The sequence below is a fragment of the Pelodiscus sinensis genome, chromosome 14, assembly GCF_052426305.1.
Source record: "Pelodiscus sinensis isolate ZL-2025 chromosome 14, ASM5242630v1, whole genome shotgun sequence".
In the NCBI taxonomy this organism is placed as follows: domain Eukaryota; kingdom Metazoa; phylum Chordata; order Testudines; family Trionychidae; genus Pelodiscus; species Pelodiscus sinensis.
In genome coordinates, this window is record NC_143065.1 from 27,392,204 (window position 1) to 27,409,932 (window position 17,729).

General features: G+C 48.2%; 1 protein-coding gene across 6 annotated transcripts in view; it reads left to right on the forward strand.

Moving 5' to 3' along the window:
- The window catches only part of ADAMTSL3 (ADAMTS like 3), a 395,806-nt gene that overhangs the window by 235,190 nt on the left and 142,887 nt on the right, over positions 1–17,729 (forward strand). For all 6 annotated transcript variants that reach the window (XR_012895741.2, XM_006139251.5, XM_075897127.2 and 3 more), the window contains exon 7: positions 11,121–11,247. Coding sequence is in view for 5 of the 6 variants with exons in the window: in XM_006139251.5 (XP_006139313.3) it covers positions 11,121–11,247 (127 nt within the window). In the remaining variant the exon portion in view is untranslated. The remainder of the gene's footprint in view (positions 1–11,120; positions 11,248–17,729) is intronic.

Sequence of the window (17,729 nt, forward strand, 5' to 3'; positions counted from 1 at the left end):
GGAGGAACACCTTCCTGGAGCTCTGCGAGTGGCTCGCCCCTGCCCTGCAAAGAAGGGACACTCGCATGAGATCCGCCATCCCCCTCCAGAAGCGGGTGGCCATCGCCCTCTGGAAGCTCTCCACGCCGGACAGCTACCGATCCATCGGGAACCAGTTCGGCGTGGGGAGATCCACCGTCGGAGCGGTGCTCATGCAGGTACGGCGCTCGTCGGCCACCGAGCCGGGGGGGAGGGGGGCTGCGAGGAGGGGATGGGCCGCCCCAGGGACAAAGGGGGGGCGGGAGGAGGCGAAAGCGCCCCGCACCGGAGGGGTCGGGCTGTCCCGGCTGTACTACACGCTGCCAGGGGGGTTGCTTCTGGGAGTGGGGCGCAGGGCATTGCCAGGGCACGCACGCTCCCAGCCACCCGGGCGCCCCACTGATTGGCGCTTTGCTGTGTCTCTCTCCGCAGGTGGTCAAGGCCATCAACCGGGTGCTGCTCCGCAGGGTGGTCCGCCTCGCCGACCCGGACGCCATCATCCGGGGATTCGGCGCCCTCGGCTTCCCCAACTGCAGGGGGGCCATCGACGGGACGCACATCCCCATCCATGCCCCGGAACACCAGGCGTCCCGGTACATCAACAGAAAGGGGTACTTCTCCATGATCCTGCAGGCCGTGTGTGACCACCAGGGATAGTTCACGGACATTAATGTGGGCTGGTCCGGCAAAGCACACGACGCCCGGGTGTACCGCAACTCCTCCGTGTGCCAGCGGCTGCAGGACGGGACCTTCTTCCCCGACCGCCACATCAGGGTTGGGGACGTGGACATGCCCGTGTGCCTGGTGGGGGATGCCGCCTACCCACTGCAGCCCTGGCTCATGAAGCCCTACACGGGGCACCTCAATCCCTCCCGCCAGGCCTTCAATGCCAGGCTGACCAGGGCCCGCATCGTGGTGGAGGGGGCCTTCGGGCGACTGAAAGTCTGCTTTCGTTGCCTCCTCACCCGTCTGGACCTGGCCGAGCACAACATCCCTCCCGTGGTGGCGGCATGTTGTGTGCTCCACAATTTGTGTGAGCGGAAGGGGGAGGCTTTTCTGCCAGCCTGGATGGCTGAGGCTGACCGCATGGCTGGACACTACGGTCAGCCCCGCACCACCGCCATCCGGGAAGCCCAGCGGGGGGCCGTCCGGATCCGGGAAGCCCTGCGGGAGAGCTTCCTGGTGGAGGAGGAGGAGGAATGACCTCTCCCTGCATGCCCCACTGGGGCCTTCTTCCACCCTACCCCCCTTCCCCTTTCCCCTCCCTACCTACTGTACAATAAAGAAACCTGTTTTTGAAACAAAAACGTCTGTTTATTGAACATAACTGGGTGCAGGAAGGGAGGAATGAGGGTGGGACAGGGGAGGGGGAAACCTTGGACGAGGGAGCTGGAAGGGAAGGGGAGGGAAGGGAGGAAGGGAAAGGAAAGCTCAGGGGTGGGAGTCCAGCTGCCTCTCCCGTCTCGCCACACTGCGGGTCCGGGGGCGTTGGTGGGAAATGGTTGTGGAGGGGGGCAGGAGGGACAGGGGGTGTGGAGGAAGCAGGAGCGGAAGCAGGAGCGGGAGCGGGGGGAGCAGGGAGAGCAAGAGGGGGCGCAAGAGGGGGAGCAGGGGGAGGAGGAAATGGGAAGCTGTCCAGCAGGCTCTGGAGGTGGCCTCGCAGGGCACGGCCCTGCTCCTTCAGGGCCTCCAGACTCCTCCGGCGCAGCCTGAGGTCCTCCTGGACCCAGTGGTCCTGGAGACGGAGCTGTCGATCCAGGAACCGGAGGTGCCGCCTCTGGTAGTCCTCCTGGTTCCTGGCTGTCCTGCTTGCCCGGGCGCGGGCGGCTGCTGCAGGCGGGGTGGTGTGCCCTGCAGTCCCAGGTGCTGCGGCTGTGGTGCAAGAAGACCAGTGGTCAATTACCCCAGGGGCCCAGGTGTGTGAAACCCAGCTCCCCTCTGCAAGGCCAGGGCCCCTGCAGGATCCCCAGCTGCTGCTCCATGGTGGGCAAGGCCCAGGCGCACGGTCCCGGGGCTCCCTCTCCCCCCAGTCCCCCGTACACATAAGGGGAACACGAGGGTACTCACAGGTGGACGCCTCCCCGGCCTCAGACGACGCAGGCGAGCGGCTCTGTGGCGTGCCTCGGGGGTCCCGGGTCCTGGGCAGGCTGGCGGCAGGCTCCTGGCTCTCAGAGCCCTCTTCCTCCTCCTCTGTGTCCAGGAGCGGTCCCTCTGTCCCGGGGTTAATCACGTCCCGGAGGGCAGGGATGGCATGAGCCCCCAGGAGGCGGTCCAGGGTGTGGAAGTGGGGGCAGGCCTCCGGGTCAGCCCCTGGCTGGCAGGCCCGGGAGTAGGACTGCCGCAAGTCCTTAATTTTCCAGCGCACCTGCTCCCGGCTGCGCTGGTGGCCCCTGGCGGCCAGGCTGGCAGCCATGCGGCCGTAGACGGCCGCGTTCCGGTGGCTAGTGCGGAGATCGTGGACATTGGAGGCTTCCCCCCAAACCTCGATGAGGTCCACGATCTCCGCACTTGACCAGGCGGGCGCCCGCCTTTTGCGCCCCCGGGCAGGCTCCTGGGAGCCGCCAGGCTGGTCCTGGGGAGCAGTGGAGGGCTGGGAGCCCTCGGATGGCTGGCTCATTGTGTGGCAGGTGCAGGCTGTGCAGGCACCGGTGCTTGCAGCCTTGCAACTGGCACAAAGTGTGTAGCCAGCCCGTGGCCCTTTAAGGGCTCCGGGGCCAGGAGGGGGGCAATAGAGTTTCCCTGGTGTTGGCCAGAGTGGCCACCAGGGAAACATGGGAAGCCTTAGCCTCCCACTAGTTCGAATTAAGGGTCTACACAGCCCTTAATTCGAACAAGCTAGTTCGAACTAGGCTTAATCCTCGTAAAATGAGGATTACCTAGTTCAAACTAAGCGCTCCGTTAGTTCGAATTAAGTTCGAACTAACGGAGCGCTAGTGTAGCACCTAGGAAAGTTAGTTCGAACTAACGGACGTTAGTTCGAACTAACTTTGTAGTGTAGACATACCCTCAGAGATCTGATGGGCAGGATTCCCTGGGATGCTTACACGAAGAGGAAAGGAGTCCAGGAGAGCTGGCAGTATTTTAAAGAAGCCTTATTAAAGTCACAGGAAGAAACCATCCCAATGCACAGCAAGAAAAGTAAATATGGAAGGTGACCAGATTGGCTTACCGGGGACATCCTTGGTGAGCTTAAACACAAAAAGGAAGCTTACAAGAAGAGGAAACTTGGACTGATGACTAAGGAGGAGTATAAATATATTGCTCGAGAATGCAGGGGAGTTATCAGGAAGGTGAAAGCGCAATTGGAATTTCAGCTAGCAAGGGATGGGAAGGATAACAAGAAAGGTCTCTACAGGCATGTTAGCAATAATAGGGCGATCAGAGAGGGTGTGGGGCCCTTACTGGACGAGGGAGGTAACCTAGTGACAGATGATGTGGGAAAAGCTGATGTACTTAATGCTTTCTTTGTCTCTGTTTTCACAGACAAGGTCAGCTCCCAGACAAATGCACTAGGCAACGCAGTATGGGAAGGAGGTAGACAGCCATTGGTGGGGAAAGAACAAGTTAGGAGCTATTTAGAAAAGCTACACAAATCCATGGGCCCAGATTTAATGCATCCGAGGGTACTGAGGGAGTTGGCAAGTGTCATTGTGTAGCCTTTGGCCATTATCTTTGAAAACTCATGGAGATTGGGAGAGATCCTGGAAGATTGGAAAAAGGCAAATGTAGTGCCCATCTTTAAAAAAGGGAAGAAGGACAATCCAGGGAACTACAGACCTGTCAGCCTTACCTCACTCAGTCCCTGGAATAATCATACAGGGGATCCTCAAGGAATCCATTTTGAAGCACTTGGAAGAGGGGAAAGTGATCAGGAATAGTCAACATGGATTCACGAAGATCAAGTCGTGCCTGACCAATCTGATTAGCTTCTATGATGAGGTACCTGGCTCTGTGGATATAGGAAAGCCAGTGGATGTGATATACCTTGACTTTAGCAAAGCTTTTGATACGGTCTCCCACAATATTTTTGCCAGTAAGGTAAGGGAATATGGATTGGATAAATGGACTGTAAGATGGCTAGAAAGATGGCTAGACTGTTGGGCCCAACGGGTAGTGATCATCAGCTCGATGTCAGGTTGTCAGTCAGTTTCTAGTGGAGTGCCCCAAGGATCTGTTCTTGGACCGGTTTTGTTCAAGATCTTTATTAGTGACCTGGATGAGGGGATGGATTGCACCCTCAGCAAGTTTGCAGATGACATTAAGCTAGGGGGAAAGGTAGATACACTGGAGTGCAGGGATAGGGTCCAGAGTGACCTAGACAAATTAGAGGATTGGGCCAAAAGAAATCTGATGAGGTTGAACAAGGACAAGGTTCTCACCAGGGACTGAATACGCCACCACACATCCAACAGTGTGCTTCTCTCACCAGCACACACTGACACACGCTCAAAAATTATAATATATCACTCACAGCCACTACCACCACAACACACACCCTCACCCTTGGTCTGACCCCAAAGGGCTCCCCCAAAGGGCAGCCCCCTTTGGCTCACCCCTTAGGGGCAGTCTGCCAGCAGCCGCCCACTGCCGGGGCAGCCTCCTGCCTTTATGCTACAGCTAATGAATTATATAATTAGTTATATAGCAGTGCTAAACAGGCCTGTTTGGTTTAAGCAGTAAACCTCAGCTAGTGGTCAGAATCTCAAAGATCACCGTCTGTGACCCAGCTATTGAATAAAATCTTTGCAGTTTCCTTCCAAGCAAAAGTCTGGGCATCAAGATTTGTGGTGAGGCAACCACTGTGTGGAAGGAAACTGCAAAGATTTTATTCAATAGCTGGGTCACAGACGGTGATCTTTGAGATTCTCAATAACTCTGGGAACTTTAATACCTGGCCATTAGCCCTGCGGGTGCTGCTGCTGAATGCCAGGTCAGTAACCCCCCAGACAGCTGTCATCCATGATTTAATCCTGGATGAAGGGGCAGACCTGGTTTGTATCACTGAGACCTGGCTGGGAGTGGAGGGAGGCATCAACCTTTCCCAATTGTGCCCGGCTAGGTTCTCGGTACAGCATCAGCCGCGGTTTAATGGTTGGGGAGGTGGGATGGTGACTGTCTATTGAGATACCATCTCACTGGCTAGGGCCTTGGTCCAACAAAGTGTTAGATTCGAGGGTTTGTACTTGATGTTGGGTGGCCGGGATAGGTTGGGTATGCTGCTTGTGTACCGTCCACCACACTGTACGACAGACGCTTTGTTCGACCTGGCCAAGGTGGTCTCGGACATGGCATTGAGAACATAAGAACGGCCGTACTGGGTCAGACCAAAGGTCCATCTAGCCTAGTATCCTGTCTACTGACAGTGGCCAACACCAGGTGCCCCAGAGAGGGTGGACCGAAGACAATGATCATGCGATTTGTCTCCTGCCATCCCTCTCCAGCCTCTGAGGCCAAGGACACCATTTTATCCCCTGGCTAATAGCCTTTTATGGACCTAACCTCCATGAATTTATCCAGCTTCTCTTTAAACTCTATTATAGTCCTAGCCTTCACAGCCTCCTCTGGCAAGGAGTTCCACAGGTTGACTACACACTGCATGAAGAAGAACTTTCTTTTATTGGTTTTAAACCTGCTCCCCATTAATTTCATTTGGTGTCCTCTAGTTCTTCTATTATGGGAACTAATAAATAACTTTTCTTTATCAGCCCTCTCCACGCCACTCATGATTTTATAGACCTCTATCATATCCCCCCTCAGTCTCCTCTTTTCTAAACTGAAAAGTCCCAGTCGCTTTAACCTCTCCTCATATGGGACCCCTTCCAAACCCCTAATCATTTTAGTTGCCCTTTTCTGAACCCTTTCCAAGGCCAAAATATCTTTTTTGAGGTGAGGAGACCACATCTGTACACTGTATTCAAGATGTGGGCGTACCATAGTTTTATACAGGGGCAGTAAGATATTCTGGGTCTTATTTTCTATCCCTTTCCTAATAATTCCTAGCATCCTATTTGCCTTTTTGACCGCCGCTGCACTCTGTGTGGAAGTTTTCAGAGAACTGTCCACGATAACTCCAAGATCTCTTTCCTGATTTGTCGTAGCCAAATTAGCCCCCATCATACTGTACGTATAGTTGGGGGTTATTTTTCCCGATGTGCATTACTTTACACTTAGCCACATTAAATTTCATTTGCCATTTTGTTGCCCAATCACTCAGTTTGGTGAGATCTTCTTGGAGTCCCTCACAGTCTGCTTCTGTCTTGACTATCCTAAACAGTTTGGTATCATCTGCAGACTTTCTGACTCTGAGAACCCTGAGGCTTCTGGTCTTGCTGAGAATATCCATGCTGAGGCTGTGCTGTCTGGTCTGGCCCAAGATTTTATGGATACCATGACCACCCTAGGACTATCCCAAGACATAACTGCCCCACCGCATGTTGCAGGTTATACGCTCAATCTAGTCTTTTGGAGTAAGGGTGACAGAATTCTTGGGATAACGGATGTGGTTATACTCCCTTTGTCATGGACTGATCACTACCTAGTCAAGTTTAGACTATCTGCTGACGTTCTCCTCCACAGAGGCGGGGGACCAATTAAGATGATCTGCCCTCAGAGGCTGATGGATCCGGAGGGCTTCCTGAGGTCCCTGAGGGATTGTTCAGCCATCATGGCAAATGGTCCTGTAGATGCCCTAGTCAATATATGGAACATCGAGGTAGCCTGGGCAGCTGTCATGATTGCTCCTAAGTGCCCTCTTCGGGCTAGTCGAGCCAAGTTTGCTCCATGGTTTTCTGGGGAGTTGATGGCAGCAAAACGGTCTGTGCAAAGGCTAGAACACCTCTGGAGGAGACCTTGAGCTGAGTCTAATCGATTGTGGGTTAGAGCTGAATTGTGAGCTTATTCTGTGGTGGTGCTGACAGCAAAGAAAAGTTACTATTCCACCCGTATCACATCCGCACAATGCCATCCAGCGGAACTGTTTCAAGTGGTGCGGGGCTTGTTACTGTCTGGCACTCATGATGAAATGGAGGAGCTCTTGTCTCCCCGCTGTGATCTGTTTGCAAAGCACTTTGCATATAACATTGCTCACTTTTGGTCTGATTTGGACTCTGGCTGCTATGAAAGTGGGGCACAGAATGTGTTGAGTGCACTGCCCAGTCGTTTTTCTTTGGATCAGCTTCAGCTATTGCAGACTGAGGATGTGGACCAGGTGCTTGGAGGAGTGCGACCGACCACGTGCTCACTCAACCCCTGCCCTTCATGGCTTATTAAATCTAGCCGGGAAGGGATGACTGGCTGGGTCCAGGGGATTATTAATGCATCTTTTAGATCTGTTATGGTTCCTGCCACCTTGAAAGAGGCAGTGATAAAACTCTTACTCAAGAACCCTTCCCTGGACCCACATGATTTAAATAACTATCGCCCAGTTTCTAATATTCCTTTATTGGGCAAGGTACTCGAGCGGGCGGTGGCATTGCAACTCCAAGCTTTCTTGGAAGAAACAGATTATTTAGATCCATTTCAGTCTGGCTTTAGGCCTGGTTTTGGAATTGAAACCACCTTTGTTGCCCTGGTAGACGACTTACACCAGGAGATAGACGGGGGAGTGCATCCCTGTTGATTCTCTTAGACCTCTTAGCAGCTTTTGATACCATCGACCTGGCAGAGTTGGGTATTGGAGGCACTGTTTTGCAATCCAGTCCTCCCTGTCAGGACATTTTCAGAAGGTGGAGCTAGGGGGCTGCTATTCAACCACGTGGCGATTGTGCTATGGGGTCCCGCAAGGTTCCATCTTGTCCCCTATGCTGTTTAATATCTGTAAGAAGCTGCTGGGAAAGGTCATAAGGAGTTTTGGAGGACGGTGCCATCAATATGCAGATGACACCCAACTCTATTTCCCTGTGACATCAGAACCAGGTATGGTGGTGACTGATCTAAACCAGTGTCTGGAGGTGGTGATAGTTTGGATGAAGTCAAAGAAACTGAAGTTGAATAAAGACTGAGGTCCTGTGGATCAGGAGGCCATCTGTTTGGGAATGTGGCATGGTACCTGTTCTAGACAGGGTTACTCTCCCCCTGAAAGAACAGGTACTTAGCTTGGGAGTCCTCTTGGACCCTTTTTTAACATTTGAAAACCAGATTTCTTCGGTGGTCAAGAGTGCTTTTGGGCAGCTTCATCTGATCCGCCAGCTGTTACCCTTCCTGAACAAGCGTGACTTGGCCACAGTGATCCATGCTCTTGTTACATCCACATTGGATTACTGTAATGCGCTTTATGTGGGGTTGCCTCTAAAGAGATTTTGGAAACTTCAACTGATCTAGAATGCGGCTGCTCGAGTCTTAACTAATACTCGTTATACAGAGCACATTATGCCAGTGCTTCGGCAGCTGCACTGGCTTCCAGTATGTTTCCGGGCACAATTTAAGGTTTCAGTTATGACCTATAAAGCCTTAAACAGGTTGGGTCCGGGGTATCTGAAGGGATTGAGGTCAGCTGGGGAGGCTCTGCTTCGTATTCCCCCCACTTGTGGAGATAAGATTAACATCTACGCAGAACAGGACCTTCTCAGCTTTTGTTCCCAGGCTGTGGAATTCTCTTCCTTGAGATATTCACGTGGCGCCAACACTAGTATTTTTTCAGCGCCAAGCTAAAGCCACCCTTTTTACTCATGCTTTTATTAATGTTTGAGTCTGTATGTGTATGTTCCCCTTCTCAATGTTTTAGCAGGTTTTGTGTCCCTCTGGGGTTTCGTATTTTAAATTTTTATATATATTTGTATTGTATTTAAAAATTTTATAAGCTGCCTCAAATATTTTAAATAGAGAGGCAGGGTAAAATATTTAAAATAAAATAAATAAAATAATCAACATTAACTTACTTTTGAAGAACAAAAACAAGTGAAAGATAACATACAGGAACTAAGGGAGAAGAAAGGATAAGGAAAAGAGGGAGGAAGCATTGTGGTGGAAAAAAAGAGAAAGGGGGAGAGTGTAGGGAGATGCAAACTTTTCAGGACAATACACATTAACTCAGCATTTTGTTGCTAACAAAGCAACAATCAGTGTTTCAGGTTTGCTATTCCTATCTCTAGGAGGCTTATCAGCCTCTTCTGAATCTCAAATCATCCACAGCTGAAAGGAAGCAGCTCCAGAAATGGAACAAAACAACAGGAAAGCAAGAAGACTTTTCAGCATTAGTGCACTAGATTCTGTCCTCAGATTGTGATTTCCAGTCCCCCTGAAACAAAGGACAATTCCCCCTAAAGTCAGTGGCAGAACTCCACCAATTCATAGAATCACAGAGCTGGAAGAGACCTCAGGAGGTCATCAAGTCCAGCCCTCTGCCCAAGGAAGGACCAATCCCAACTAAATCAACCCAGTCAGGACTTTGTCAAGCCGAGACTTAAAAACCTTTAGGGATGAAGATTCCACCACCTCCTTAGGTAACCCATTCCAGTGCTTCACCACCCTCCTAGGGTATGTCTACACTACCCTCCTAGTTTGAACTAGGAGGGTAATGTAGGCATACCGCACTTGCAAATGAAGCCCGGGATTTGAATTTCCCGAGCTTCATTTGCATAAGCGGGGAGCCGCCATTTTTAAAACCCCGCTGGTTCGAACCCGGTGCAGCGCGGCTACACGGGGCTCGAACTAGGTAGTTCGGACTAGGATTCGGAACGAGGTGTACTGGCAGTTCGAACCAGGTGCACGGGGTTCGAACCAGCGGGGTTTTAAAAATGGCGGCTCCCCGCTTATGCAAATGAAGCCCGGGAAATTCAAATCCCGGGCTTCATTTGCAAGTGCGGTATGCCTACATTACCCCGCTAGTTCGAACTAGCGGGGTAGTGTAGACATACCCCCAGTGAAATCATTGTTCCTAATATCCACACTAGACCTCTCCCACTGTAACTTGAGACTATTGCTCCTTGTTCTGCCATCCGTCACTACTGTGAACAGCCTTTCTCCATCCTCTTTGGAACCTCCCTTCAGGAAGTTGAAAGCTGCTATCAAATCCCCCCTCACTCTTCTCTTCTGCAGACTAAACAATCCTAAATCCTTCAATCCCTCCTCATATGTCATGCGCTCCAGTCCCCTAATCATTTTGGTCACCCTCCGCTGGACCCTGTCCAATGCATCCACATCCTTTCTATGGTGGGGGGCTCAGAACTGGACACAATATTCTAGATGTGGCCTCACCAGAGCCGAATAAAGGGGAATAATCACTTCTCTGGATCTGCTGGCAATGCTCCTCCTAATGCACCCCAATATGCCATTAGTCTTCTTGGCTACAAGGGCACAGTGTTGACTCATATCCAGCTTGTCCCGCCACCCCCGTCCTCCGCGGCGAGAAAAGCCCCGTTCGTATCTAAGGATCCGACATAAGTCGGATCCACGTAACTTGGGGACTGCCTGTAACTTGTTTCATGCTTTGCTTTTCTGAAGATTCTTTTTCCATAGGTAGAATTTGCATCATTATTAAGAAGTTTAGTTTGGTGACAGTGCCACACAAAATAAACTCAAATAAAATAAGTCTCAGAGGGGTTGAAACCTTTAGAGTTTTCTAAATCTAAAGTAGCAGATGTGAAGTAACTAACTGGGGAAAAAAGACTTGAAACGGCAATTTGGGCCCATAACATTTTGAATAACCAAGATATTGAATCATGAAAACTGACAAGTGTTTCTTAAATATGGATCTAAAACCAATGTGATTCTTTAATATTTAGGTTTGGTTGTGTAAATGCTCTTCTCTGAGACTGATTTTAGCAGGTGATGAAAGGCAAATTCTAACTAAAGTAACAGTTGATCCTTGTATTTTGTAGCGAGTTACACTCTGTTTTATACGGTTGGAAAAATAGTGGTAAAGTGACTCCTGAATTTCTGTGCTTGGATATCATAACATGTTAGATTGTTGTAGCTCATCATTAAAAGCATGGAAATTGCTTTAAAGGCCCTATATAGCTTAAATTTGAAAAGCAAGATATGCTTTGAAAGAATGAGGCCAGCTCATAAAATCAAAAGGATAACATAATAAATAAAATTCCAGAAACCTGAGCATGTCTACTATAGCTTTGCCCTCCTTCTGACTGTGGTGTTGATGTTGGCAGGCAGTAGGCTGTGATCGACAACTTGGAAGTAATGCCAAGGAAGACAACTGTGGAATCTGTGCAGGAGATGGTTCAACATGCAGGCTTGTGAGGGGACAAGCTAAGGCACATGTTTCACCAGAAAAAAGTAGGTTGCAAATTGATCCTATGTTTATTTATTCTTGATTATGTTTTCTGCTTGTATATTAACATAGACCTATCACAAAGTCTGACCTTTTCACTATATACTTATTTGCAGTTATCCAAGAGTACTTATTATAAAGTCTGTGCTAGATTAGGCTACTGAAATTCCATGAGGAATACCACACATTCGAGGATAGCTAGGAAAGAATTTGAGAGATGCTTTTTTGCTCTTTTTTTTTTTAAAGAATAAATTGAATTTCTCCTTTTTTTTTAAATCAGGAACAGCCATCAGGATAGGCATCTTATTTTATAGGGTATCCTCATGTTGCAACATATGTGATGCTGTGGCAACATTTTCAAATCATGGAAACATCTTGTGGATGGTATTATGGAAATTGCTGCATGTGATTGAAAATGCCTGCCACCTTTATTCATGATGAGTAATACCTTACTCTCTGAATAGTTTTATGGACCTCAGTAACACTATGTTAAAGGGGTAAGGTACTTATCAGAGTGAGAAAGGGGCAGAATTGGGCCATTTGGATTAGAATAGAGGAGGAGAGAAGCAAAATATAACTTTGGAGAGACGGTGTCAGAGGAGCCACAGGCAGGATTTGTAATTGAGGTACTCCTTTGACTCTCTCTCTCCACAGTCATATTTTGCTTCTCCAGTTCAACCAAGTGCTTGGATGGACAAAGTTATGGCTTTGCCTGCTCTCCAAACCTCACAACTCCCTCTCTACTTCCATTCTCACCTCCTCCTTTCCTGCTTGCTCATAGTGGGTGAGTGAAAGCTGTATGGAGCCTGTTCTCCCTTCCCACTTCACACTCACCACAAATGTTCCTGGAATCACTATGTGGATAAATCCTGTACAGTGCTGTGGAATGAGGCCCTGTTGGCTCCTTACTCACCTGCAGAGCCGTGTAGGACAGAGTGGCAATCTAGCCTCTCTAAAATCAGTGGGATCAATGCAAATATGAACAGACATTTTAGCAATGATGAAGAGTAGAAGAACTGCCCATGTTGGAGGGCTACACCAATTGTAGCACTTTTGGGTTAATAATTGTAATTCAGCCTGCAAACCGTTCCATATCAATAAGATTTGAGTAGAACAGTTATGCATAAAGTCATATGTTGCAGTATCTCTAAATACTCTCATGCCGTTTCTGTGTCATAGCTTGGATATTGCCTTTTGCTTAAATATGAATGTACAGGCAGTCCCCGACTTACGCGGATCCGACTTACGTTGGATCCGCACTTACGAACAGGGCTTTCTCGCCCCGAAGCTCACAGACAGCGGTCAGCCACCTCGACCTCCGGGGCGAGAAAAGCTGCTCGCGGTGTCCCTGGTCTGCTGGGGACTGTCTCCAGCAGACCAGGGGCACCGCGAGCAAACCCGCAGCAGCGACGGGTTCCCGCGCTTCTGAGGCTTTGCCAGAGCAAAGCCTCAGAAGCGCGGGACGCTCCCGGTGCCCCTGGTCTGCTGGAGACGGTCCCCAGCAGACCAGGGGCACCGCGAGCAAACCCGCAGCAGCGGCGGATTCCCGCGCTTCTGAGGCTTTGCCAGAGCAAAGCCTCAGAAGCGGGGGACTCCGCCGCTGCTGCGGGTTTGCTCGCGGTGCCCCTGGTCTGCTGGGGACCGTCTCAAGCAGACCAGGGGCACCGGGAGCAAAGCCGCAGCCGCGGCGGGGTCCCGCGCTTCTGAGGCTTTGCTCTGGCAAAGCCTCAGAAGCGCGGGACCCCGCTGCGGCTGCGGCTTTGCTCGCGGTGCCCCTGGTCTGCTGGGGACCGTCTCCAGCAAACCAGGGGCACCGGGAGCAAAGCGGGTCCTGCGCCAGAGCAAAGCCTCAGAGGCGAGGCACCCACCCGCAGCCGCTTTGCTCCCTGTGTCCCTGGTCTGCTGGGGGGGGCGCAGCTAGTGTGCCCCCCCCCCCCCCGCAGACCAGGCTTTTGTTGTGGACCCTGGGGCAGAGCAGCTGGGGCGCTGCTGGTTGGTCCCACAGCACCGCTCTGGGCACTACTGGACCAACCCGGCAGCACCCCAGCTGCTCTGCCCCAGGCGTCTCTGCTGAGCAGCGGCTGAATCAGGACGCCTGCGGCAGAGCAGCTGGGGTGCTGCTGGGTTGGTCCAGCAGCGCCGAGGAGCGGTGCTACTGGAGCAACCCAGCATCACCCCAGCTGCTCTGCCCCAGGCCCCAAGTCAGCCGTTGCTGAAACTGACCAGGGCTGACTACAGGAAGCCCGAGGCATAGTTGCTCTGCCCCGGAATTCCTGGAATCAGCTGCTGATCAGTTTCAGCAGCAGCTGACTTGGGGTTCTTAAGTTGAATCTGTATGGGTGTGTCTACATTACCCCGCTAGTTCGAACTAGCGGGGTAATGTAGGCATACCGCACTTGCAAATGAAGCCCGGGATTTGAATTTCCCGGGCTTCATTTGCATAAGCGGGGAGCCGCCATTTTTAAATCCCCGCTGGTTCGAACCCCATGCAGCGCGGCTACACGGGGCTCGAACTAGGTAGTTCGGACTAGGGTGCCTATTCCGAACTACCGGTATACCTCGTTTCACGAGGAGTTACTACATTGGTGTTACTAATGAACAATAGTGACACAGGCATATTTCAACTTATGCTACCTTTTTAATCAGTAGTGACACAGGCATATTTCTTCGAGTGGAGGATTTTATCAAGTAATTTAGTGTTCTGAATGTGTTAATCATAAAACTTTGAACAGTGTAATTCATATTTATGTTGTGGAAAAGAGCAACTTCAATGGTGTCTACACTCATTTGACTGTTCTCTTTACACTATACACTGCTCATTATGCTGAGCACTCATTTCACTAGTTGCCTATGGTAAACAGAGCAGATTCTGCTTAATTTAGCAGGAAGAAAATTGGTAATTACTACAAAACCAAATATGTTTATGTAATCAAAACAGCACATTTCAGGTGTTCCCCAAAAAAATTCTTGGGACATTTAGACATCATGTAAAAAATCAGAATGTTTGGTCTCATTGTGCATGGCCAAACTTTGTTCTCAATTGTACCTCTCCAACTCTGTTCACTTCCATGGGGTTTGCAATGGATGTAACAGGGTACATCTACACTTCACCCTTAGCTCAAAATAAGATACGCGGTTTGCACAATGTAAATCTAATTTCAATTCTTTTTCGAAATGGGCTATTTAAAAATGTGGTGGGTCTACACAGCACCAAATTTCAAAATAAAACACTATTTTGAGACATCCCTTATCCCGTGTGTAAGGAGGTTTACTGGGCTGCCGAAATAGCACATCCTCTATATTTCGCAATAACGGACACATTCAAAAGATGCGGGGTAGCTGTTTCAGGATACCGTTGGTATCCCAAAATAGCATTGCAGTGTACACATACCCTAGAATTGAATTTGGCCCAACATTTCCAGATAAAGGCTTTTTTGAGTTCTGCACTGCATCCAAGCACAGCTCCAACATAGTGAACAGTGGAAGCCACAATGCCTAGGCTTCCTGATTCCCACTCTCTTAGTTCAAGTGGAAGTCCGTGTGGCAGGAAGGCCTACTCTGCTTTCAACTGCTGGCATAAGTTCTGTAATGGTAGAGCTGGTGTAGTGGATCTCTGTTCCCCCATGACCCTTTGCACTTCAGCCTTGTGTACAACATGCCTGACTCTGCCTTATCTCCACCTGTTATGCCAGGGATGGAGAGCAGTTGGTGTAGAAAGTGGCCACACCACATTTTAACCAGCAGAGATTTCCCCACATGAGGAGAATTGTCTAGGGGTAAAACTCAAGTGATTTAAATGTACTTTGTGCCACTCAGTAGCACACAGTAAATTTATCAGACAGAGGCATGTGGCCAGTGTGTGACAATTGAAGTAGAGGTTCAGTGTATATTTAGTACTGATAATAGAGTGTGTAGATAGTAGAGCTCCAGCTTTTGGAGGTATAATGTAAGACAGTTTGCAAATTATCCATGTAAATATTAGTTCAGTACTTATGATCTTGCACCATGACTAAGGATTGGGGGGCCTGATATAAAGTCCTTATGAGGTCAATGGAAAGACTCCTCTATTGTGTTTGACAGCTTTGGATTAGACTCATAGCTCATTGTTTTCTCTGTTCTGTTATAGCAGTTTCTTAAGAAGGATTTGATTGAGAGCAGAAGACAAACAAAAGCTTTTTTCTTTGGCTTGGTTTTATCTCTCCTACATTTTATATTTCACTGAGGTGGGTTTGGTTATAAAAATGAATATATCAGACACATAAGCAATATAATACACATACAGATCACTCTTGCCTTGGCATTTTTGCTGTGATACTAGCAGACTTAAAACATTTTTTTGGCTTTGATTGTTCACATACCATATGGAAGTAATTCCATGTAATCATCCTGTATGTGAATGAAATGTGGAAATAAAGCTGTGTTTTTTATGATAGTGTATCAGTGAAGGCATACATAATAAGTGTAGCCCTTAAAAAAACTTTGCCAGGAAAGTGTTTGTATCTTGGAATGTAATTAAGTTAATGTTGAGATGCATAAGATTGGCATGCTGAGAAAGAGAGCATGCAAGGTTGTGAATGAGATGTAAATTCCATTATACATTGAAGCAAATTTAAGATTTGGGAAGAAAGTGAGAGCCACAGTTTTATTATGGAAAAAGAGACATTTATCCAGACACAATATTTTAAAATATTTGAAAAAAATAATTGGTTTTAAAAATTAAAGAAAAATGTCTAGATATGTTGGACATAATTTTTATTAAATTGAGACATTGATAGCAAATGGTTATCCATAAATGGACTCAATATTTTATCATCTCTGTGTATATCTTTAACAGAGGTGATTTTACTTAGGGTCATAAAGTTCAATAACTGTGGCAAAGCTCCAACTGTGCCCCATGGTCCTGTGCTTCTACGCAGTTGTTGTATGCCTCAGAGGCTCACTATGACCCTCCTCACTGCCTCTTATCTTTTCTAGAGACCTGGGTCACAGATTACTGAGCCATTCTTATCATTAGCAAAGTTAAAGGATTGGGGTGAAACCCCTCTCTAATCCCAGCCTCCCTTTCCAGGAGCAGACTTTTTAGTGGTATGGTGTGGATTGAAGGGAACCTGGGCCTGCCCACTACTACAAATTCCAGCCCAGGTAGCAGCAACTGGTGGGTTTTTCCTCTAGCCCCAATACAACAGCCATTTCCCTGGGCCTCTTCCTCAAGCACTCCTCTAGTACCTTCTCCCTGGCACTTGAGCAAATCTTTTCTGTTTCAGCACACTTTTTTCAGTTCTCCAACAATACACTTCCTCCTCTCAGTCCTTCAGTCTTCTCCTTCCCCCCTCCCTTACCTGAGAGGGAAAACCTTTTAAAGTAGCACAGCAGGCCATAATTGGCTGCAGATGCCTAATTAGCCTGCTGCTTCAGTCAAGCTCTTAACTAAACTCAGGTGTCTGCCTGTATTGATTAAGTGGCCACAGTCTCTGGCAGTTCATTCAGGAAACAAAAAACCATTCACCCAGGTATGCCTGCCCTCCACCAAACTATTGTAGCCAGCTGCCATGGGTCCTGTCACACAACACTGAAAGAAAACATACAGTTTTGCAAGTATGAAATTATCATTTTAAAAATGGTTCCAATTTTTTTCAATAACACGTTATTGTCTTTGAAAGACACATTAAATTTCTGAAAAAAAAAGTCTAATGCTAACTTTCTGGTAAACAAAGAAAATTAAATGTTTAACTATCAGTATTCAAAGAAAAAGTATAATAGGTTATAAAAGGTATCATACCTTGGGAAATAGAATAGGTTGAGTCTAGTGTGATTGTTTCTCTATGCATAGGACTGTCATTGAACTGAATGTTTGTTGTACTCATAGAAAGCTTGCAGGATTGGAGCTTTTGATTTTTTTCTTCCCAGTGACTAGAAAGAAATTATAGAGAAATATTCCGGATCTATCATCAAAGGAAAAGAAAATATTCTAGATCAGTGTTTCTCAACCTTTTTTTATAAAGTGGCCCCCTTTAAAAAAAAAAAAGGTACCTCCAGTACCTACAGTTTTCAGACACACACAATTTTTTTCTACCATTGCAACACATTTGTTTAAACAACTTAATCATTGCCAGATGGGCGGTGGAATTTTGGGGTGTAAAAAGCACAAAAATAATAAAGCGCTGTAAAACTTAAAACAAAAATTCAGTTTTCTCCAAATTTCAGTTGTGTTGATGTACCCCCCAGATTTCTTTCAAGTACCCCTAAGGGTACTCATACCACTGGTTGAGAAACACTATTCTAGACCAGACCCTATCAGTAAATGGACTTTGAAATGGGTTAATGAAATCTGGCCTTATTCAGTTTATGAAAATTATTTGCTAGCTGCAGATTTTTAATTTATGCCATTTCTTCACTAAACATTTTATAAAAAAGATTTTAGCTGCACATTATTATAATTTAATGTTCTTAATATTGTCAATGTGCAATTTATCATTGGCCATTTATT